The sequence below is a fragment of the Sprattus sprattus genome (genome assembly GCF_963457725.1).
Source record: "Sprattus sprattus genome assembly, chromosome: 4".
Lineage (NCBI taxonomy): Eukaryota > Metazoa > Chordata > Actinopteri > Clupeiformes > Clupeidae > Sprattus > Sprattus sprattus.
The window spans coordinates 6,591,207-6,614,742 of NC_137923.1; the positions used below are offsets into that span (position 1 = coordinate 6,591,207).

Consider the following 23,536-nt stretch of genomic DNA (forward strand, 5'->3'; position numbering starts at 1 on the left):
TGATTAACGTTGGGATCTCTCAGGAAAACAAGCCTACAAAACTAAACGTAGCTTTCAAATTAGGTAAAGGAGATACATGTACTCAAAATAAGTTTCTTTCTTTTACAGCGGTGGAATGTTGGTGCCCTCCAACAGAATAACGCCCGAGTTCTCCAAATGGGCCAGTGACGGTAAGTTGAGCTGCCTTGAGAACCCTTGAGAACTTGGACAAAGAGTCCATATGATAGTCCAATGATTCGTGATCCTTTGAGATAGCGTTTTTGTTGAAAGGCTGTGTGACGTGACGCAACTGTCCCTCCTTCAGAAATGCCCTCCACCAGTAACGGCGAGAGCAGCAAGCAGGACCTCAGCTGTCCGTCCACGTCCTCTGCACCCAGGACCTGCAAAAACAGCGAGATTGAGAAGTGAGTTTCCTTCAGCATCTCTTTTCTCACACTTTCTCGCACACACACACACACACACTCTCCAGCACCCTTGTTCTCTCTCTCACACACACACACACACACACACACACATCCACTCACAATCTCATTCGTCAGCACACACATAGTCAAACACCCAGACACACTTAATTCCTCAAGTCCTCTTTGCTCCCTATCTTCTGATATATATTTTTTTTCTGTGTGTCTGTGTGTGTGTGTGCGGGAGGGAGGGTGTTGTGGCAGATCATAAATGATGTATTCTGTGTGGTCATCTCTCCCGAGCACGTTTGATCACAGTCGAGGGGCCCTGCGAGCGAGCAGTGTATCGATCTCCTGCAGCTGAGCCTCGCCCGGCCCAGACTGTGAGCGCTGCCTGCGAATGCTAATGCCAGCAGCCTTCACCTAGCCTTCACCAGCCACAACCCCCCCCCCCAATCCTCTCTTATATGTTATAAGTGTAGTCCCCCCCCCCACCATCAGCACCTCCACCCCTGTGTCTGTGGGTGGACACAGTGGAGTGTGTCTGCACTGATGGGTTTACGATGAGTCCTGCTGCTCCTCCTCCCTGGAGATCAGCAGAGGTATGAGTTCTGGAGCCGGCGCTTTTCATGGGGAGAAAGCGAAAGAGGGGGGGGGTGAGGACTGTGCTCCCCAGAGAGGGGGGAGGGAGAGGGAGGGAGGGAGGGAGCTTTCCTCTAGCAGCAGGCAGATAGATTTGAATAACCTGTGCATGTGAAAGGCCAGCCCCTCTAATTCCCTCATCTCCATGTCCTCATCCATATTCCTCGACAAGAGCCACCCGCAAAACAATTCACACACGCACGCACACACACACACACACACACACACACACACACACACACACACACACACGCGCACTCACCCACCCAGGCCCACCCCCCTGAATGTGTAATTGGGGTCAGAGCACAGAGTAGGAGGGCTGGGGGCAGGCTGTAGAGGAGGACAGAGGGGCTCTGATTGCTTGCTTCTGCAGGTCTGCCATCCATCCATCCCTCCATCTCTCCATCTCTCCATCTCTCCGTCCACGAAGGGGTCAGCAGCTGCTCTCAGTCCCCTGTGTGCAGTCACCTGAGTCACACACCTGCTGACACACACACAGGGCAGCCTGCCACTCAGCTCCACTACCTTTGGCACGGTAGTGTGGTCACCATACCAAAATAATCACTTCCAAAGATTGCCATGCTGATGCCAACATACCAGAAAAAGTAATGGAATAACAGATGACCGAACACCGAATTTGTTTAAATTAAATAGCTGGATATTAATTAAAAAAGGAAAATATTTGTATGGTGTCAGTGCAAGGCAGTGGAGGATATGGAGAGAACAACAGACACTGAGTGGATTATTGTACCATAACATGAATTATTATTATTATTATTATAATTATATGATTTTTAAATTATTAGCTCGAGGTAATGGTTTTGTTAAAGCTTTTACATGGTGTGCAGTAATGCATTTGTAGCAGTTTGCAAGTTATGGTAAAGTTAACGTTACCAGTGAGTGTGTTATTTGCATATAGAGATGTTTGCCACATTGGTTGGTTAGCTAAGAAGATATAGCCAAAATAGAGATTCATCATTGCGTTTTACTGCCTCGTCAAACTCCGATGGTGAACAAGGTTTCTTTTGGTGTTAGCGCCCTTGGTCTGTGTAGGGTTAAAACATCTGTTTGAGACGGGTTTTGTGTTGTCTGTGGGCTTGCCCTGACTGTCAGCTATACAAGCGAAATAATGTCATCTTTTGCTTTGTCGACGAGCCGTGGACGCACGGCAAGAGCAAGTGTATTTGCAAGAGTATTGCGATACCATTGTAGTAGTATCAGTGTACCTGCAACACTACTGCATTGGTAAGGATGCGTGGTGGTGTTGGTTGGTAAATGGGCACAAGGATTAATAGGTTTGAGATTATAGCCCCCACTGCACTTGGTAGAGCTTTGGGGAGGTTGATGGTGTTGTGGTTCTGTGTTTAAGCACACAAACATGTACACACATACATAGAAAGCTCACATACAGAGAGGGAAAGTTTTGTGTGTGTGAGTGTGTGTGTGTGTCTGTGTCTGTCTCTGGGGATGTGTGCCCAGCGTAGCTGAATCAATCTTAAGCCGGTGGCTGGCCCTGGCCAAGTCCCATATTAAATATCAGCCAGGAGAACTGGTGAATAAGCAGAGCAGAGCCGCTTTATTGATCCCTCCCATCAACACATTGGGAACACACTCCTCTTTCTCTCTCTCTCTCTCTCTCTTGCTCTCTCTTGCTCTCTCGCTCGCTCTCTCTCTCTCTTAACCCCCCCTCCTTATCCCGCTCTCCTTCTCCCTATGTCATTCACTCTGTCTTACTCTCACTTTCCAGCACACACACACACAGACACACAATGTAGGTGTCAAAACCGGGAATGGATTCATCAGCAGCACATCCTGGCTGCCAGTATGGGTTTGATGGAGAGAATGTGTTTACCAATACAAAGATTTCTCCTGCTTGTAGACTGTGATCAGAGGTGCTGCCAGAGAAGAGCATTGGCATGAAGTAAAGGCAGGTAGTGTGTGTGTGTGTGTGTGTGTGGTGTGTGTGTGTGTGTGTGTGTGTGTGTGTGTGTGTGTGTGTGATAGAGAGTAGGCGGCCGCGTGGGCCAGATGAAGACGGACAGAACAGTGTTCCTAAGTGGTGCAGCAGCAGCATGACAGGCCAGATTGATTCATTGCTCTCGTCCATGGAGACCTCTTCTATCTGTCTCCTCTGTTTCTCTTTCCCCCCCCTCCCCAATTCATCCCTCCCACTTTCCTGTTCCCCCTCTGTCTCTCCCTCTCTCACACACGCACACACACACACACACACACACACACACACACTCACAGACCAAGGCTGACGTTTAGCATAGCTCCAGCACACAGTCTGAGACATTAAGTGTTTTAGGCTAGCCGGGCATGAATCACTGCAGCTGTTGGATGTCACAGGGAAGACTAAGCAGTGAATGCAGCCCATACACCCACCCACCCACCCCCATGCTCTTTATTAGCTTAGCGCTTAGCTCCAGACGTGACACACTCGTTTATTTAATATCTCCGCCAATGTTTCCCCCCAGCCCCGACTGCATCCTCGCCATATTCCTCCTCCTCCATCCATCCCTTTCTCCATCTGCTCCGCTATCTGTCTTCCAGAGACGGAGAGGCATCTACTCTACCCTGGCTTGCCCTCCTTCTTCCCCATCCCTCTTTCTGTAGTTTTTATTTTTCTAAAGCGGGCCTGATTTGATCACGTATCACAGGATGTTACAGGATATTGTGTTATGAGGGGGCGGGGGAGATAAATCTCTATGATGATCTCATTAATCAAACACTGAGGGGTCACAGAGGAGGGGCCGCTCTCTCTCTCTCTCTCTCTCTCTCTCTCTCTCTCTCTCCGTTTTCTCTCTCTAACTCCTCTCCCTCTGGTTTCTTTCCTTTATCTCTCTCTCTCTCTCTCCCTCTGCTTTCTTTCCTTTATCCCTCTCTATCTCTCCCTCTGCTTTCTTTCCTTTCTCTCTCTCTCTCTCTCTCTCTCCCCCTCTGCTTTCTTTCCTTTCTCTCTCTCTCTCTCTCCGTTTTCTCTCTCTAACCCCTCTCTCCCTCTGCTTTCTTTCCTCTCTCTCTCTCTCTCTCTCTCTCCCTCTGCTTTCTTTCCTTTCTCTCTCTCTCTCCGTTTTCTCTCTCTAACTCCTCTCTCCCTCTGCTTTCTTTCCTTTCTCTCTCTCTCTCTCTCTCTCTCCCTCTGCTTTCTCTTTCTCTCCTCTCTCCCTCGGAGGGGTGCCTTGAGCCGGTTGCTGGCTCTCTGATTGGAGAAGGTTGCTCTGATTTTCATTAGTGTTGTCATAGCAAGGGAGGGCACACGGGTTGTAATCTCACAGGATGCCATTTTTATTTGGCTCGTGATTTATGGGTGAAACTTTTAAGAGGCAAGCTAGGATAAAGCATCATTTTCTCAATTTACCACGAGTATAAACAGTGGCTCAATGGGAGTATTTTTAACGCACATTTAGGCATTGGAGTGGTTTTCTTTTTTTTCTCTCTATTTTTATTTGTCTGAATTTAAACTGACATTGACTTTTGGCTACGTCAGGCAGCATGTTTGCAACGGATTTCCTAAAATGCAATTTATTTAAACATTTATTAAAAAAAAGAATGAGGGAAAAGAATTGGAAGAGATTTCGATGAAACAATGGTCCAAAACCAATCCCCCGGCTCTGTGTTCGCTAAGCGTCCAGTGCAATCTGACATGAAAATGAGATTGGTCTGCTTTAGTTACAGTGATGCATTGGCTTGAACATTAGCATAAGTGTGTGTTGAGAGGAGGGGATCACAACTCCTGTTTTTGCATTTTAGAGGTGAGATGACTCAACTCCCAAGTTGTTTTAGTGTTTGTGTGAGAGAGAACAATTTTTTCTTTGTGTGTCTGCGTGCATTGTATGTGTGTGCGTATATGTTGGGAGGGGAGTGAGAGAATGTGTGACAAAGTTATGAGAGTTTTGTTGCCCCTCTGTACTTGTGTGTGTGTGTGTGTGTGTGATCTCTCTCTCTGATGAATTCTGGTGTTAGTTCCTATCTAGATGGGTAGTGATCTCAGGTCGGTTGGGTCGTCTAAGGTCTGGCTCATTCTGCTCCGGGTAAATGAGTCTGGCGTGGCTGCCTCTCCGTGCAACGCCCGCCCCTCCGTGCACCGCCCGCTCTCCCGCGTGCCCAGACAATGCCATGCATTCCCACGGACCTCCGGCAGTAATTGAATCTGTCCCCAATTTTGTAAGCGACGAGACTGCACTGCTACCCCACCCCACCCCAAACTACACGTCATTCTGTGCAGCCTCCTCCACCCTCTCCCCAGTCTAGTTTCACATGTGTACATGGAAAGCTCAAGTTTCCAGAATCAATTGCCACTTAGATGCAATATTACCCACTGTCAGTCAGGGTTTTTTTGCTTGGTGTGCCATCACAGTGCAGCTGAATGGGAGTAGGTGACAAAGCAGGGGCCTGGTTTCTGGGCTCCGCATATTCATCGTAAATCCTTATCGAGGATGAGTGTAGAAGTTGATAGGAATCATAGCAATGGGTACGTTTACTGTCGGAAGGATGTGGCAGTACTTCATTCTTTATGCATCCCTTCTGTTAGTGTGTGTGTGTGTGTGCGTGTGTGCGTGTTTGAGACATATATTTTCACTGACGGCCTCAGCAGCTTATCAGCGGAGGCGTCTGATGGAGACGGATGGCCAAGGCACGGCTGCACACACAGCCGGTCAGCAGGGCTAATGGAATGAGAAATGGCCCCCGACACACACACACACACACACACACACACACACACACTGACAGAAAGGGCTTTCATGTGGAGCCAATGCTGCCTGGCCAGCACCACACTGCAGTAAGCTCAGGCCTCTGAGTGGATCTCTGTGTGACGCTCCTCACCGTCCCGCTGAGGAGGCCTGCGTAGGGGACGAGGACGAGTGTGTCCCTGCTGGTCCACAGGAGACTGTCCAAATGAACCTTGACTAGACTTGAAGGGGTTTGCTGTTACACACCCTTGTCACCTTCTTTTTTTTTTCTTTGTGATCGGAGTGATGTGATTGGGAGATCCACCCCCCCCCCCCCCCCCTTTCTGAAGTGCTCTCTGTCTTAGCCCCCCCCCCCCCCCCCCCCCCCCTCCAAGGACTCCTACTCCTGGATGACTTCATTCCTCCTGAGGGAGCGAAGCGAGGTGTACGGTGTCTCCCTGCACTCTGGCCTGGATAATGAGATTAAGTGTGACCGTATAGTGCGCCAACAACCCCCAACACTCGCACACACACACAAACAGCGCACACACACACACACCTCACCCTAACACTGCACTTCTCCTTATAGACTCATCAAATGGTTGATTATTTTCAGCCCCAGTGAAGTGAGCTCATCTGGCCACCCTGGTGTGTGTGTGTGTGTGTGTGTGTGTGTGTGTGTGTGTGTGTGTGTGTGTGTGTGTGTGTGTGTGTGTGTGTGTGTGTGTGTGTGTGTGTGTGTGTGTGTGTGTGTGTGTGTGTGTGTGTGTGTGTGTGTGTGTGTCTTTAACACAGGACATTTCTCTCCATCCCTGCTATTCTCCCCCAGACACACCCATAAGGACAGATTAAAACCCTTTGTTTATTGCTCAGGGGAATTAAATAACTTTTAGAATGTGGTTTTCCATAAATCACTGGTGGATGAATATTCATGGCGGCACAAGTGTGTCTGAAAGGGGTTCAGCTTTATTGGGGGAAAGTTTTACTCAGGGTGGGGGCAGCGGTGGCACTTGCCCATTCGAGCGAAAGAACGGACAGCAGCGCTTTATGGAGCCGTTAAAAAGAAAACAGCAGGCATGCAGGATGGCGCTCGTAGCCGATGCCCGCTTTATAAGCAAGCACGCTAATCAAGGCTAAATGCTTTTTTACAAGCTGGCCACTAATAAGAGGAGATTTTAAAAGTTTATGGTCCCAGAGCTGAGCGCGGCGAGGGAGAGTGCACAGTCCGGTTTTCTCCTCGGCCAAAAAAAGAGAGAGAGACTGGGCTGGTTGCCCCACGGTCTCCTTGCCCAAGGTCTCCCCCCTGCGCCCCCCCTTCTCTGACACTCCTGGACTGGAAGAGATGCTGGCAGAGCCCCTAGAAGTTCCACTACAGTGGACTCTTGAATCCAGTTTTTTTTTATGAAGCCGGATTCATTAGCTGAGATTGTATCAATCGGATCACGTTCAAGGCTTGTTTCCAAGTTTGGATTTTCATCATTTCTTGCTCTGCTTTCGTTTCTGTTTTCCATCTGAGTGTAACAGGAGGGCAAGCTGTTACACAAAGATCTCGTTGAAAACTGTAGCCTGACCCTACGCCGACCCATTTGTAAGGCTGTCCTTTTCCCCAGCGGTGTTGTTTTCCCTGAGAGCTCTCCTGTAGGGTGGCCACCCCTCATCGGCGAGAGGTTTAATATTCCTCACCTGAGGTCAGGGTGCAGTGTTTGTATCCTGGGGACCTCTGAGCAGAGGGGCAGATTCTAAATGAGAGGAGCTAATGGCTGCTGCCTCATTTACATAACTTCACAGAGGTTAAGTGGCCACTTTCCATACTGCTGAAAAACTAGAGGCCTCAACTCTCAGTCCAGCTGTGTGTGTGTGTGTGTGTGTGTGTGTGTGTGTGTGTGTGTGTGTGTGTGTGTGTGTGTGTGTGTGTGTGTGTGTGTGTGTGTGTGTGTGTGTGTATGTGTGTGTGTGTGTGTGTGTGTGTGTGATGTGTAATGTTTGTCCTTGTGTTGGGGAAAAACTGGTCTGGTGCACAGGTGCGTGTGTGTGTACGCTTTGTGTGTGTGTGAATGAATACATGCTTCGTTGTGAAGGGCCAGCCCTCAGGAAGGCTCCTCTCTGTCCTGTAATAAATGAAGCCATTGGAGCCGGCGGTTGGAACGGCCAGGCACTAATCAGCCAGACCGTGCCTGGGAGAACACCCGGCGCGACGCCGAATCAATACTGTAGATCAGCGCTCCATCTGGCTGGAAAATGAGCGGATCACCATAAACATCTCGCCAAGCGCCGCGCCACACAATCAATGGCGGCCATATTGATTTAGTTATTGCGAGTTCATATGCTGTGGACAGTGTTAAACGTACATTCACCAGCCCGGGGGCATTCGTTAGGATGTTTAGTGGGAGCTGAGGACGTGACACAGGAGCCTGGGGGGAAGGGGTGTGTGTGCGTGTGTGTGCGTGTGTGCGTGTGTGTGTGTGTGTGTGTGTGTGTGTGTGAGGGAGAGAGAGGGAGGTGTTCAGGGTCAGAGCAGCTCCTTGGAGAAAACACAATGATAAACACTCAGATGCTTAAGAGGGGGGGTATATCAGCACATGTCTAAATACACAAAGCAACAACTGTTAAATTGTATGATAATCACAGGCATGGAAACACAGTATTTATAAAGTGTGTGTGTGTCTCTGCGTGTCTGCTCATGCTCATGCTCAATAACTTGAATGTAATTTCAATGATTTTTGCCTCAGTCTTCACAAGACAAATGAGTAGTGATTTGTATCTGTGCCCTGTGCCGTGAGTGCTGGTTGCTGGTTGACTGACAGGATTGCCTCTCTTCCGCCTATGCTGCAGGATCACAGAAGACTCCACGGCCACCACACTGGAAGCCCTGAAGGCTCGCATCCGAGAGCTGGAGAAGCAGATCCTCAGGGGAGACCGTTACAAGTGTCTCATCTGCATGGTGAGCACCTGTGTGTGCGTGCATGTGTGAGTGAGTGGGTGTGAGTGAGTGTGTGTGTGTGTGTGTGTGTCCCTCTTCTCAGTGGTGTCCTCATTCTCCTGTTTGCCTTTCACCCTAAACTCTTCATGATTGGAGTGTTAGAACACAAAGGTGTGTGATAAGCATTCTTCCTTTACCCCCCCCCCCCCCCCCACCCCCCCCACCCCCACCCCCACCCCCATCCCTCTCCTGCATGGCAGCAATATGAACCATCTCATACAACCCTCGCGTGTCAAAGGATTTCTATTGCAGAGTCCAGTTCATTTCAACTGTCTGTGAGCCATGGCAGATTCTTTTGGCCAGTTGTGAGCGAGTCATTGGTACATCTGCCTCCTGTCTCCTCCTCTCACGTGCTCATTAGAGTTACTCTGCTGTCCCGAGAGGTGGTCCTCAGCAGGGCGGGGTGGCGGAGAGAGACAGAGACAGACAGACAGACAGAGAGAGAGAGAGAGAGAGGAACAGGCAGGCGGGTCAGTCAGGCATCTGTTCTGGCCATCTCCCATGACTTTCTGAGTTTGGGAGAGTCAGGAATTAAAGGCAGCGCACACACCCCCCCTACCCCCCCCCCCCCCCCCCCCCCCCCCCCGAAAGGTCAGATCAGGCCCTGGGTGTGGAAGACGGTGGTGGTGGTGCATATTGATTGCTGTGGCCTCCTTGTCACTGTGCTGGTGTGACTCATTTGTCATTGCAGCTTGTCACCCTTCAGGAGGGTGGCAGTGCACTAGCCAAGTCCTCCTCCTCTGTCCAGCGTGGTATTTAAAAGGATTCAGACCTCTAGAGCACTACCACCACTATTGGCACTCGTGAGGAGGCATCATAGATGAATGTCCACCATCCATATCGGCGTGATCCATTTTCACCGGTGGAATCTTCATTGTTAAACAGATGTCTGTGTCAGGCAGGAAGTGTGTCCCAGTGGTTATTTTGCTTCTGTGCAGACGGGGAATTGAACAGGGGTATTGAGGCTGTCTAGCTGGGCTCTGCTCAGTGGAGGACCACTGCCACCTCCTGTTCGCTTCTAGAAAATTCAAGCCTAGATTTCCAATTCAATGCTCCATGAGTGGTATTTGATCTCTCAGTGCAGCTTGCCTCATACTCTGACCCTTATGTTTCTGCCGTAATGACTTTGCACCCGCCCGCTGCCATAGAGGGTTTTAGTTCTGATGTCTGAGACTCTGAGTGTTACAGAGCTGCAAGAGAAACTATTTGCTTGGCTCCTACCCTTGAGTGTGTTTCATTTAGTCATCATCAACCTTGTGTGTGTTGGTGTGTGTTGGTGTGTGTTTGTGTGTGTGTGTGTGTGTGTGTGTGTGTGTGTGTGTGTGTGTGTGTGTGTGTGGCTTATGTTTGAATGGACACACACTACAGGGCTCGCAAAATTGCTAGCCTGACAACCCGGAACAATCAAGTTTTCCCTGTCAGGCTACTGAAACAGCCTGTCTGACTGGCTTTCAGAATCCCCGAAGTGAAATCAAGTGTTCTCCTTTATTCGCCTTTTCTGATTTGCTGTTTGGAGGTAAAACTTTGACCGGGTTGTTGATCATTATGGTTTGTCGCTAGGAAGTAAAGTCGTTGTAGTTGGCATGTTTTTTTTGATGCCAGAGTCCTCTGCCACACCAGCATTCCATGTGAAATAGTGCACCAGAAATGATACTGTGATCAGTAGCCTACTGTTTTGTGCGAATAAAGGCTATAGGCAACATTTTATGAAAGATGTGGTGGCAAGGCAACCATAGTGGGGAGAGAAAGGAAAACAAACTTCAGGATGACACTTACATCTGTATGTTTATTCTTAAAATAATGAAACATTAGCCTACACCATGTATGCGCACCAGGCAAGAAACTTTCAATTTTAACTAACTAATGTTAGAACGCTAGAAATCTTATAGGCTAGATTCAATGATACAGGCCTAGTCTATGGGACAAAAAGCTAACACTAGCCCATTTGGGAGAGTGGTTTATTCTAAGATTGATTAACTGTCCAAGCCTACACATCAGTCTCTCCCGCTTCAGATGCAACTTTAGCATCACATCTGATCTGTCATTCCTTGACTTGTAGCTCTGTTAAACAATGTCAAGTCTGTAACATTTCTTTTTAACTTAATATTTAAAAACATCTGGATAGCCTGTAAGGTATAGATCTTTTTTTGTGCTTTAGTTGTTTGCGTTAACATTTGTGTGACTTGTTTTTGTGTTATAAGTTTATATTAAGTATGCATTTAATGCATTTAGAGATTCACATTCATAACTAACAAGGGCTTTTTTAGGGGGGATGGGGAGGATCACCACAGAGCAGTTTCGCTTAGGGCACCAAACTGGCCATCAGAAGTTCTGAAAAAAACAGAGGAAAAAGACCAAACTTTAAGGAGATGCAAATTGATACTTTATGATACTACATGTTTTTGTTGTTATTGCTTTCAACTATGGCTTTTTGGGAGGGTTAGCCTAGTTCGTTTCGGGCAATTAACATCTGAAGATTCCTCCCGCTAAGGGCTACCACAGATTTTGCGAGCCCTGTACAAAAACACTTTATGTGTTTGTGTGTGTGTGTGTGTGTGTGTGTGTGTGCGTGCGTGCATGCGTGTGTGTGTGTGTGTCATCCAGTGGCCACTGCGTTTTTTTATTTTTCTGAGTGGCGCTCTTGCCTGTCCCTGCAGAGGAAGCGATTCCCAGTAGGGCCCGAGGCCAAGAGCGCGGTGGGCCCTGGCAGGCGTGGGGGCTCAGAGGCCGTGCCGCTCAGCGTGTACTGCTGGTACAGAGGCTACCTCAAGGCCACCACCAGCAGCAGCAACAGTGCCAGCGGAGGCAGTGGCACTGGCGGCGGCAGCAACATTGGTGGCAGAAGTGGGATTAAGCAACTGGTCCCGCTTCGTAGGGTAAGGCTCTCTGTGCTCCCCGCCTGACCCCACGTCACTCTCACCGCACCCAGCCGTCCGCCCGCCCTTACCCCCAATCCCACACACCCACCTGCCTGTCCACCCTCCTGCCTGCCTGCTTGCCTGTCGGGAAATTGGCACCGCTTCCCGTGCTGGGACCGTCTTGGTGCTGTTGACAGGGTGTGGTTTGTGTTGTGTGTGTGTGTGCGTGTATGTGTGTGTATGTATGTCAGTGTTCGATGTGCCTTTTAATGTATGGTTGATCTATTTTTCTTTTCTTTAACCTCACTCTCTTGCCTTCTCTCCCTGCTCAGGATTCCTACACAATGCCGCTCACCTCCATCCAATGCTGGCACGTTCACTGTGAGGAATGCTGGCTTAGGACTCTGGTGAGAACACAACACCGCACCCCACTGCATAGCACCACATCGCACAGCACTGGTTCAAAGTCTGCTATTTCTGAAGTTTGCCGTCCATCTCCTCTCCTCCCGTGGACATTCTCTCACAGTAGTGGGAAGTGGCTGTAGTGGACAGCGAGTTCTCTGAATGTCTAGATCAACACTGAGGTGCAGGTGTTAACATGCAGTGGATGAGGTTCTCTCAAGGCCGTGCAGTTACTCAGGATGGTGTTGCTCGCTCGCTCGCTCGCTCCCTCTCTGTGTGTGTTTGTGAGAGTGGTTTGAGGTAATGAAGTAGTTCATTGGCAGTGTTGCCTAGTTGAGTTCCAGAGTAGAAGAGGTTGATTCTGAAGGCGTTTGAAGCACGAAACATTAGTCTTGAGCGTAACGCTTAAAAACACTACCCCTCACAGCACGGCAACCTTTTGGAGGTGTAAATATAGCACGCACGACCCCACACACATGCCTCTATCATACACAATACACACAACCCCACTCACATGCCTCTATCATACACAATACACACAACCCCACTCACATGCCTTTCACACACATACTGTACACACAACCCCACACATGCCTCTCTGGCACTCAATACACACAACCCACAACACATGCACACAACCCCACACCCATGTCTGTATCCCACACACACACACACACACACACACACACACACACACACACACAGTGCAGGCAGCACTAAGTCAAGTCAGATCTTTGGATGTGTGTGTGCTGTTTGATTATTATTCCACAGAAGGACCCCCTCAGGGAGCCTGGTTGCATTACCCGCTAACGCGCTCTTGCTGCTACACACGGAAGCAATTAATAAGAAAATGTTTCCAAGCCCCAGCCCTTTTCCAATATGTAATATATTAAATCAGCCACGCTCCCTCCTTCGTTTTCATCTGGAGGCCTTTGAGTGCTGCACAGCGATTAAGGCTTGACAATGCAGAGCACACCCGAGTGAGTGTGTGTGAGAGAAAGTGTGTGTGTGTGTGTGTGTGTGTGTGTGTGTGTGTGTGTGCGCTGCGCTGCCCTGCCTGCAGCTTGTTTCTAATGCAGGCATTAAACTGTTGCCTGAAGACAGCAATAAAGGCCGCGCGGCGGGGCTCCCTGCGTCTTGATCAAAGTAAATGCGTGTAATTCGGTTAGCCGTCAGCCGCTGCTTTATGACGCTGATCAAGCACAGCGGTAGCTGGCGCACGATGTGAGGAGCCCACACCTTACCCTGGCCTCATTAAAATCAGGTATCCCCCCCCCCCCACACACACACACACACACACACATACACACACAAACACACACACGTCCTCATGCCAAGCCCCCAGCCACTCCCGCTTCCGAACCCAGACTGAAAGGCCCCGGCCTGGGACGCTTACAGAAGTGAGAGTCGGAGGAGGAGGAGGAGGAGGAGGAGGAGGAGGAAGGGGGGGTTTAGAGGAAAGAGATCCCTTGCTCGGGGTTGGACAGGAAAGAGCGCTGGCCAGTGGGCCTCGTGCTGTTGATAGAGCATTGCATTGTCTTCCGCCCTCCAGCCAAACACACAGGCCTTTGTGTGCCTGGCCCAGAGAGGGAGGATCCGTAGGCCCGCGTGGGTTTGAAGGCGGCCCGGCGCTCCTGAGCGGAGCCACAAATCCTCTTAACACACGGGTGCGAGGGCACGGGGAAAGGCCACGCTCCCCTGGACCGGCCGCCACACGGAGACGCCGCTGTTTGCTAACAGACGTGTGCACTCATGTCTGGACACCCCCCAACCTCTGTCAGCCCCTAACATACATCACTCTTAGTGCTTAATACACACACGTGGACACACTGTATGTACACTGGACTGGGGTTAGTTCCTGCTTCTCCGCATTCCTGCTATTCCAGGCCCTCGTGGGAATGCTTGCTATGTGCCCTGGCTGTGCACACAGTAGTCAACGGGTGTGAAAGTCGTGTCAGGCGGCATTTTCTAAACGGTTACGCCAGACATCTGAAGCTTGACGGCCGCGTTTACCCTGCGGCTTTAATCTTTGCGTTCCGACTTGCCATAAACAGGAAAAAGCCGAGAGAATAGATGTCTTGGCTAGATAGATAGGTTTCCATAGACTGCAAGGGCCGCTTCATGTTTCTAACTGGTAGGTGAGGGTTGATTTATGCTGGCTGGTCTTAGGGTGATTTTTGCTGTGGTGATGGTGTGTTTTACTTTCCTTAGTTCCTTTGTTTGTGTGTGTGTGTGGGGTTAGGCTCAGGCAAAAAGACCACACATCTCTCATCTCCTGTTGTCTTTTATGGCGTGGGGAGTTTTAACAGCTCCTGGCACAGACTCAGAGTGGTAGGCAGTGGGCGTGTGCCACCAGGGAGGGGTGGATTCCCTGGCACACCGAGTCTTTGATGCCCCCATGTGCAGCTCAATTGGAGCTACTGTTACCATAAACACACACACACACACACACACACACACACACACACACACACACACACACACACACACACATTACAGGCATGCCTTCAAGGGACTGCTTAGAAACAGAATGTTCTTGGAATCACTTTAGAGGAGAAAGGCTAGACTCCTAGCTACCTAGCTGCCTTTGTCCCTGTTCTCTCCCTGGGTTTAAGTGGCTGAGTTAACCACACAGTTGTGTGCCATTCAGGTGGGCTAGATATGTGCTTACTCTGTTGCTTCTCTCCCACAGGGAAACAAGAAACTCTGCCCACAATGCAACACCATCACGTCGCCCGGGGACCTCAGGAGGGTTTACTTGTGAAGAAACATGGCTACCGACTGGATGCTAACTCTTCGCCTCTTCAGTTTTTGATTCCAATTTCCACTTGCTCTCAGTGTTCTTTTTTTCCCCCGTTGTTTTTCTTTTTGTTTTGTTTTGGTTTTTGGTCTCCATGAAGGCCCTGGAGGTTTCCCCTCGTTTATCCAGATGTAAGAGACAAACTTTTGTCTTTTAATGAACTTCAGAGGGGATGACCGATGAACCAGGCCGCAGGACAGACACTCTTAGGGTCCATTTTGAGACACAGCAGTCCACTCTGAATGGCTGCTCTTAATAAAGAGCAAGCTGCCCTCCTGTGGTGGTCTGTGGTAGAGCAACTGGTACTTCCTGCTCCGCCCTCCTCTATGCCCTCCCTCCACCCCCCCCCCATCTCTCACTGTCGCCCTCTCTGCCGCTCCCCATCTCTCCTCCATCTCCACCCCGATGGAGGAGAAGTCCCTGCTCCTGCTGCGATGTCCTCTCTCTCTCCCCACCCCACGCCACGACCGCCTGACCACTGAACAATTAAGGAGGGGGGAGAACTGAGGGGGAAAGAAGACAAAAAAAAGAGAAATATCAACTTCTGAGCTTTGAAACCAAATGGACGACTGCTAACCTCCTGTGGGACTCATCTTTGTGTGTGTTGAGTTACTGCCTCCCTGCATTTCTTCTTTTGTGGTGTTCTAGTGAAGTCAACCAAAATTCAATGAATCTGTGCAAGCACATGTAAAAAAAGTCTATGTATGTTTACAGTGTTGTGAGTAAATGACATAGAGAACGCTTGTATACACACACACACACACTCTCACACATACATGCATACATACACACACATACACCCCAACACAGAGGTATATATTAATAAGGTCCAGTTTTAGTTTGGGTGCGGGTGGTATTTGGGTAGGTTGGGGCCATGTTAAAAATCTTTGGGGTAAAAAAAAAAAAAAAAAAAACATGAAAACCCTCTGTATTTTTAAACAGATGTTGTTGTCTTGAGGTTGAAGTTGTATTTCATTGTACAGGAAGAAATTTAAGTAATAATAATAATAATAAACTACTCAAACTAGGAATTAAAAAGGTTTAGATGGTGTACATTTTTCATTCAGTCATAAACTCTAGTATATCTAATGCCATGGAGACTATGTTTGACTTTTTTATGAGGAGTCAATATATTTCCTTTGAAATGACCCCCACAGTACCTCCTGAGTGCGTTATGATGGCCTGTGTTGTAATCGAATTCTGAGTGTTTGCGCCACTGAGTGGCCAGCCGTGGCAGAAGGGGAAACAGACACAGGAGCTCCCCACAGTAACACAATCTGATCAGTGACAAGATGTGCAGAGGAGTCTCGTAGTATTACTGTCTCAGAAAGGCTTAGCTAGTTGGTTTTTACTAAACTGCAGTGTGGTGGGGAATTGCACAGGTCTGCCGCGTCCTTACACTTCAGACCAGTGTTTGTGTGTGTGTGTGTGTGTGTGAAAGTGACTGAGTGTGTGAGTGTGTGTGTGTGTGTGTGTGTGTGTGCCCGCCCGTGAGGAGAGATACCCACAGGACCCCCGTCCTCCTGAGGCTGGACACTAACTTGATCCCCTCCGACCTACCCAGCCAGCCCAGACAATGTGCTTTGTGTTTGTAAAACTATGTATCCTGTGATTTCTGTATCAGTGTAAGCAAGGGGGAAAAAAGATAAAACATATACAATGGGAAAGACGGGTCTTTGCTGTTCATGGCACCACAGTAAAAATTCCCAATCTTGTGTCAGATTTGGAGTCATTTCACAGCCCTGACCCACCTGCCCACTGCAGAATGGCATCATCGCCCTTGCGCACGGGATTGGAGTACTGGAGATGTTACAGTCTGTCTGCGGCACGGTAGATTAAACGGAAGCTCCTCAGTGCTGCTCATTCAAACATAATGACTGTCATAGTTTTGTCCCTGCTTCAGTCCCATATAAGGCCATTAGAGAGACCTTTATGAGCCTTTATGCGGCAGATTGAGACACTGCACTCCACTTGGAGCTTCTGCTCTGTAACACCCCCCAGTTTGAAGCCGATGCTTCTGCTCTGTAACACCCCCCAGGTTGAAGCTGATGCTTCTGCTCTGTAACACCCCCCAGGTTGAAGCCGATGCTTCTGCTCTGTAACACCCCCCAGTTTGAAGCCGATGCTTCTGCTCTGTAACACCCCCCAGTTTGAAGCCGATGCTTCTGCTCCGTAACACCCCCCAGTTTGAAGCCGATGCTTCTGCTCCGTAACACCCCCCAGTTTGAAGCCGATGCTTCTGCTCCGTAACACCCCCCAGTTTGAAGCCGATGCTTCTGCTCCCTCCTCAGCCCCCCTCATCTGGAGTACTAACACGGCCTGCCCCAAAGATGACCGATTGCACAAGATGACTGTGTGAGATGATTTGTGTCCTTGTATATTCTTGATAATGGTACGTGTCCTTCCCGTTTGTAAACTACATTTGACATTAATTAAATGATTGTAAATCTCAAACGGCCACAATGTCCTGGCATTTTTCCCAGGTCTCTCCGTAGCTCTCGTCAGAAATCCTGTGTTGCACTAGGCTTGTGGGTCCACATATACAATTACATGGCAGCCTGTGAAATGTGTCAGGTAAGTGACTGTTGGCAAGTAAACATGTTTATACAGAAAACCAAAAAGCCACTAAAAACAGCTATTTGCTCTTCATTTAAAGGCCTTTTGGGCCATAGCAAGTCAACCCACTGTTTTCCGTAGAGTAGCCACTTCTGCGAGTGATTTAAGGTCTATATTGATGGACTTGTTTGAAAGAGCTAATATTTCTATTTTATGGCTAAAGTAGCCAATAAGACAATAGAAGTGGAAACTGGATGACTTTGTTATGGAGATTTTACTGGATTTTTCAGGCTTTATTGCCACCTAATGGTTGTCTAAATGCACTAACGTTTGCTTAAGCTGCCCTGGTGTACATGGGAAACGAGGCTGGTTTTTACTTTAATAATGGGAAAATATGCAGGGCTAAGGAATAAAAAAGCCTTCATCAGCATCAGAGGCTCGTTGAGAAAATTACTAAGAATTACTACAAGATGATCACTGAAAGCGGTCCTGTCTCCTCCCTCTGCCATTGTTCTGATCCATGGCCAGGCCTTAAATTCATGCAGTATTGCTTTGCCGACACAAATGTTACAGCGAACATTACCTAAATGTTCCTAAGTGCTCTCAGATGGCAATAAAACAGTGATATGTATATTGGAAAATCAGCAGGGGTAGCAGCGAAGCCCTTTTAAAACCCTCCACTGTTTATAAAGTTTCTATGGATAGCATGCTGAAAGGCAGAGCATGTAAACCAGTCTCTAAGACGCTAACCAACTGCAGCCCTGATAAAAAATAAGCACTGATATAAAATGAGCACTTGCATATCAACAGAGCTGCCTGTGGTTTGCAGGAAGATCACAGCCCTTCACTGTTTAATCTATAGTCTGACATTGCTGTCTAACGCCACTTAGTTTTCACCAATTTATCTCAAATTCCTCAAGCAAGGTTATCTGTCAGAGGCCATCACTGTGAAATGGAGGGATTAAGTAGCTCTTCACGACCATCACCGAGCATCATATTCACTGCTTAGAGCCTGGCAGATCAATCGGGTTAGGATTGATCTGTGGACACGCATGTTCTTGACCCTCTGTGTTTTAGGTTATTTGGAGGTCAAAGATGTCGGGGGGGGGGGGTGACGATAGCCCCACCGCCGGAGACACACACTCCAGATGACGATATTGCCTCTGTCGCCATTGACTTCAGTTTACATCGGAGGGGGTAGCTGATTTCAAGCCACCATGGCACAGCCTTCCCCAGACCCTTAGGCCTGGCAAGCAGCAGGGCCCAGACACCGGAGCGATCCATACCGCTGCATTAGAGGGCCTGTGGGGCAGCATCGGGTTACACCTGGGGTTGCTGCCTGAGAGGCTGCGGGTGGGGGCAGGGGGGACCAGGAAGTGGGGGTCCTGAATGGAAAGCAGATCTATAGAAATTGCGTTTGGAGGTCAAAGCTTCAACTGACAGGGGCGGCACAGTGGAGTGAAGTGGAGTGGAGGGCATTATCGCCAGTTTACAAACATCTCCACTGACCCCGATCGATAGGACAGGCCTCTGCTGCCTTGTTCGGTGATTTCCTCTCTAGCATCGCCTGTCTGTTGGTGTAGTAATTCACACCTGGTCTCTTGGCCCGCTCAGCTGCACTGCCTGTGGCCTTCTGATCACCCTCTTCCTCCCCAGCTCTCCATACAGAGCCACTACAACTCATTCAATTAGGCAGCTCTCTCCACTATGGCCTTTTCAACATGATTGATCCAGAGAAGATGGTTGCTAGTGGGTTTGCCTGAGGTTTTAGATGGGGAACTGCGTGAGGCATTGTTGTTCATTACCAACCACCCAGGAATGAATCCATAAAAAAGGGTGACAATTGCTGTTAATCTTGATAAATTGTATGCATGCAAAGCTTAAGACGTTATTACTTTTATTTTCCAGATTGCCTTCGTAATAATGAGGCACAACAGGAATGCCAATAACCTTTAAACCTTTTTCAGCTTTTCTTGTTTCGAGTTGTACAAAAATGTAAAGTATCTAATGGGCTAATTTCTGGTTTTTCTAAATAATTAGAGCTTAACAAAAGTCGAGCCAGACTAGTGGAATTCCTACAGAGCCCTTCTGCGGCTTTTGTGCTTAATCTCATGATTACAGCCCTTGCTAAATGACTTTCATATCCGCGCACCCTTAAGAGATCGCCCAATGACATTATGAGGATTTGGAAGAGCGTGTTCCCTCTGTGGAAAGGCGAGGCTGGGATGGCTTTTGTGAGTGTTCATGGAAGGGATTACTGTCACCTTCATCACAAAGGTTCGGAACTGAATGCACAGGTGCAAAAGTTAACACAGCTGCCTTGTCATGCTTGTCTCGTTTAATGATTGCGTGCTAGTATACGCATGTTTGTGCGTGCGTGCGTGTGTGTCTCTGTGTGAGTGTGTGTGTGTGTGTGTAACATTTGGGTGCATGAGAGACAAATGGTTTGTGAAAAAAAACAGATAATGACACGCATAGGCAATAATGTAGTCCGAGTCATGGTATCTGACCTTTTACTCTGCAGCCTTGACCTACCCTGTAGGCATGATGTTTGTGGCGCTCTTAAACAAGCCCTGGTCCTCTCCCCTCTGGCCAGTCTCACACTAGAAGGGCACTAGAGGACAGGAGTCAGGTATAACCACACTGCTGATATCAATCTGTCCTTTAAGGTCTTCCAGGAGGGAGGCCAAGAGTCTGGGGTTATAATTACACCCAGGCATGGAGGGAAGCCTCTGGGTCTCAGGGGCACTAGGAAGAGGTTAAACCGCCAGAGCACTACCACAGCTCAGGACATTTTTTTGACATGCTTCTAAAGCCACAATAGTGGCATATATCCTATAAGTAATAGTTTACAATTGTCCTTGTGTTTTCTGTGCATGTTCATACTTCATTTGAGGTGTTTTTATACATTTATTGACAATTTAGAGGGCCCGATCATGTAAACAAATATGTGAAGTATGGATACAGAGAAACAGAGAAGCAAAGTATGAAATGTAATACACACAATAACAACATGCTTTTACAGTTACATCATCAGCATATATTCATGTAAAGAAACCTTTAGATTTCTGGATATGAAAAAAACGAATTGCTGCATCATGTTGGCTCTTCTGTGATGGTATGGGATATTTACTCTGAATATCATTCATACTATGCATATTTGAACCATTACTTCGATGAGTATTTTACACGTTAAGAACAAGTGTTTCTGAGGTCAGGGGATATCGGTTTGAGTGGGTTCTTCCTATGTGAATGCAGTTTTTCTTTCTCATGCAGTGAGGGGGATTGACCACATGAGGGCACTAGCTGTCAAAAAGTCTTCCAGTCCAGCAGCAAATCTTTGTCAAGTCATACGGTCAGAGCTTGGTATTGCAAACTAGAGTAAATATTACGGACTCAGGTCATTGCCAGAGTGTGTTTTTTATAGTTTTGTTATACTACCTTTAGGATTATTATATACATATCCCATACTTGTTCCCAAATTCCAATCCTATACTTTTATTTAGTGGAGAAAGTCATTCTATTTGTGTACACCAAAAGACATAATTATTCTTTGTGATCCTTGAATAGAGTTCATTCCTTTGCTGGTTTTCATTCTGGATTTGAACATTTAATGTTTTTTATTGGCGTGGTGCCTGAGTCAGTCTTGCGTGTTGCACCTACGTTGTTTTTCCATTGAACGTTGTGGTCCGGTCATGGTAGGATTCGATATAGTATATACCGTGGCAATGGAATCCTGTTAGCATGGTTTTGAAAGTGTGAAGCATGCTTAATAGAAAAGGGAAATAAGACAGATATGAGACCTGTTACCTGAACCCTGCAACCACCCCACCTGCCCACAAACACCTGAAGCCCCAGACCACTGTAGACCCCTCCCCCTCACCACCAGCCCCTGCCCTCAGAGCCCCAGACCCCCTGTTGTCAGGCCAGCCGCCCGGTGCAGACAGAGCGCAGACAACCCAGCCGCCAGCCAGTGGCGGGACGCTCGGCCCGGCATATCAGCCACTTCATCTGTCCCCTTCACCACGCTGCCTTTCATCTCCTGTCAGTGCCCCAGGGCCGACACTGGGCCTTTGTGTGTGTGGCTAGGAGGGGGATAGGAGAGAGGATTGGGGGGAGGCGGGTGCTATGTGATTGGGTTTAAAGGTGGGGGGTTGGGGTGTAGGTGCTCCCCCTCTCCCCAGTACAGAAGGGGGAAGGGGGCTGAGATCCAGCCATAGGCTGTCAGTAGTACAGTACCTGTGTTCTCCGACCAGAGAGATGACAAGTACAGCATCACTGCTGGACCACACACACACACGCACGCACGCACGCACGCACGCAAGCGCACACACACACACACACACACACACACACACACACACACACACACACACACACACACACACACACACACACACACACACACACACACACACACACACACACACACACACACACACACACACACTCACACACACAGGCACAGCACATCTGCACAAGTCAACCATACTCTAAAAATCACACAACACTTTATATTTATTCCATATTCTTGAAAAATCAAGCTTTACAATTGGTAATTCACAGTATGCATCTATAAACGCTGAACTTCAGTATTCATTACAGATCAAGCCTTTCCTATTGGTGCCTAATTATGGCACTGACATAGTTTCATCCACTCCACCTGAGTTTACCTAAGCTTAAAATAATGTAATCTCGCTGTATTCTAACTGTAAGTTAGTGTAACAACATACTATGCACAGTCTGTCATCCAAGAACAGAGGGTTTTCAAGGCCACTAATCCTGTTCCATTGTTTCTCCCTCCCTCTCTCTCTATCTCTCTCTCTCTCTCTCTCTCTCTCTCTCTCCCTGAGCCATAACTTCTCTCCTGCAGTGCCCGTGCTTCTGTTTGTCTTCCTGTGGGATATGTTCAGCTAACTGAATGATAATACCCCTAATTGGCTACGCTAATCCCTGTCATAAGCTCGTGACTGCACCTTCGTTGGTTTGAAGGGTTGTGTCTGTTAGGGGTAATACTGTATCAGGGAGTTTTTACAGAGCTGGGTAAACATCACACACACACTCCAACAAACAGGAGGACAATGCATGATCAAGCTGGCTTTCGGGCGGGGTTAATACACTTAATACACTATGTTTTCTTTTGTTTTGTGTTTTAATAGCTATCAAATGAGTTGTCTGTTGCTATGTCCAGTCACCCACAAGCTTGCTTGTGGATTTAGAGAGTAAACCAGGGCCGGTATCTGTGTCCAATTGGCAGGCAGTACGTGGAGAAGGATATTTGAGGAACAACACTTAGTGGGTTCAGGTAAATTGGTAAACCACACAAATGCCTTGACAATTTCAAACATGGCTGTTTCTCAGCATGACTGTAAACAAGTTGTAGACAGGGTGTAAACAGGAAGTCTGTCAATGCATCATGTAGTCTTTACTGTGGGGCACACGTGAAAATCACTCTTACAGTAGCGTGGAGAAATCAGCAAGTTGTCACACAGCCACAACTATCTCTCCGGCCCATGCAGTAGGGTCTGTTTATGTGTATTCTATACGTCTAATGTGCTTGAACGTCCTCTACTCCCAAACAGCACAACAGGCACTTTGGTGGCCCTGGATGTGACTATGGGAATCACCCCTGCTGCATATCAGCAGTTCACAACTTGTCCGCTGGAGTTGGGGCTGCCTGTATTACCATGTTTGCTCACTGTAAGTACGATATACGCGTGTGTGGCCCTCAAAGAATCCCCCAGGTCTACAAAGTAAAGAAACTGTAGAAAAGTCTCTGTTTATGTAGAAACAGTACATTTCTACAGTATATTTGCAGTTACTGATGTAAACAGACACAGGTCTATCTCTGTAGGGACCTTTTCCATGTAGTCAGGCACTTATCATTACATTATGAGCCGGTCAGTGGTGGAAAAAAGCAGTTTACTTTGATGTGGATGCATGCCCCATAAGATTACATCAGTAGTTTTGTAGTTGCCGGTTATGGCATTCTAACTCAATAAACTGGACCGAAAAATTAGACCCAATAAGATGGGAAAATAAGGCCCAGGTTAAAAAAATCCTGAATCTTTCCTTCCCACTGGAGGAGGAGAGAAGAAGGGAATAGTAGGAACATCTAAATTAGAATAAAAAAGACGAATAAGTGTGGAAGGAGAGGGGATTAAGCAGCAGTTGTATGTGTAGTGTTATCTCAGACAATAACATGCTGATTCCTCTGGTCAACA

At 48.0% G+C, this 23,536-nt stretch overlaps 1 protein-coding gene across 3 annotated transcripts in view; it reads left to right on the forward strand.

Annotated features, from left to right (window-relative positions):
- The window catches only part of rnf220a (ring finger protein 220a), a gene marked incomplete at its 5' end in the record, with an annotated part of 128,822 nt that extends 112,865 nt beyond the window's left edge, over nt 1–15,957 (forward strand). For all 3 annotated transcript variants that reach the window (XM_080837804.1, XM_080837805.1, XM_080837803.1), the window contains 5 exons: nt 109–170; nt 305–404; nt 8,549–8,657; nt 11,887–11,961; nt 14,649–15,957. In XM_080837804.1, coding sequence (XP_080693930.1) covers nt 109–170; nt 305–404; nt 8,549–8,657; nt 11,887–11,961; nt 14,649–14,720 — 418 coding nt within the window. In that variant the 3' untranslated portion in view covers nt 14,721–15,957. The remainder of the gene's footprint in view (nt 1–108; nt 171–304; nt 405–8,548; nt 8,658–11,886; nt 11,962–14,648) is intronic.
- Nucleotides 15,958–23,536: the final 7,579 nt, after the last annotated feature.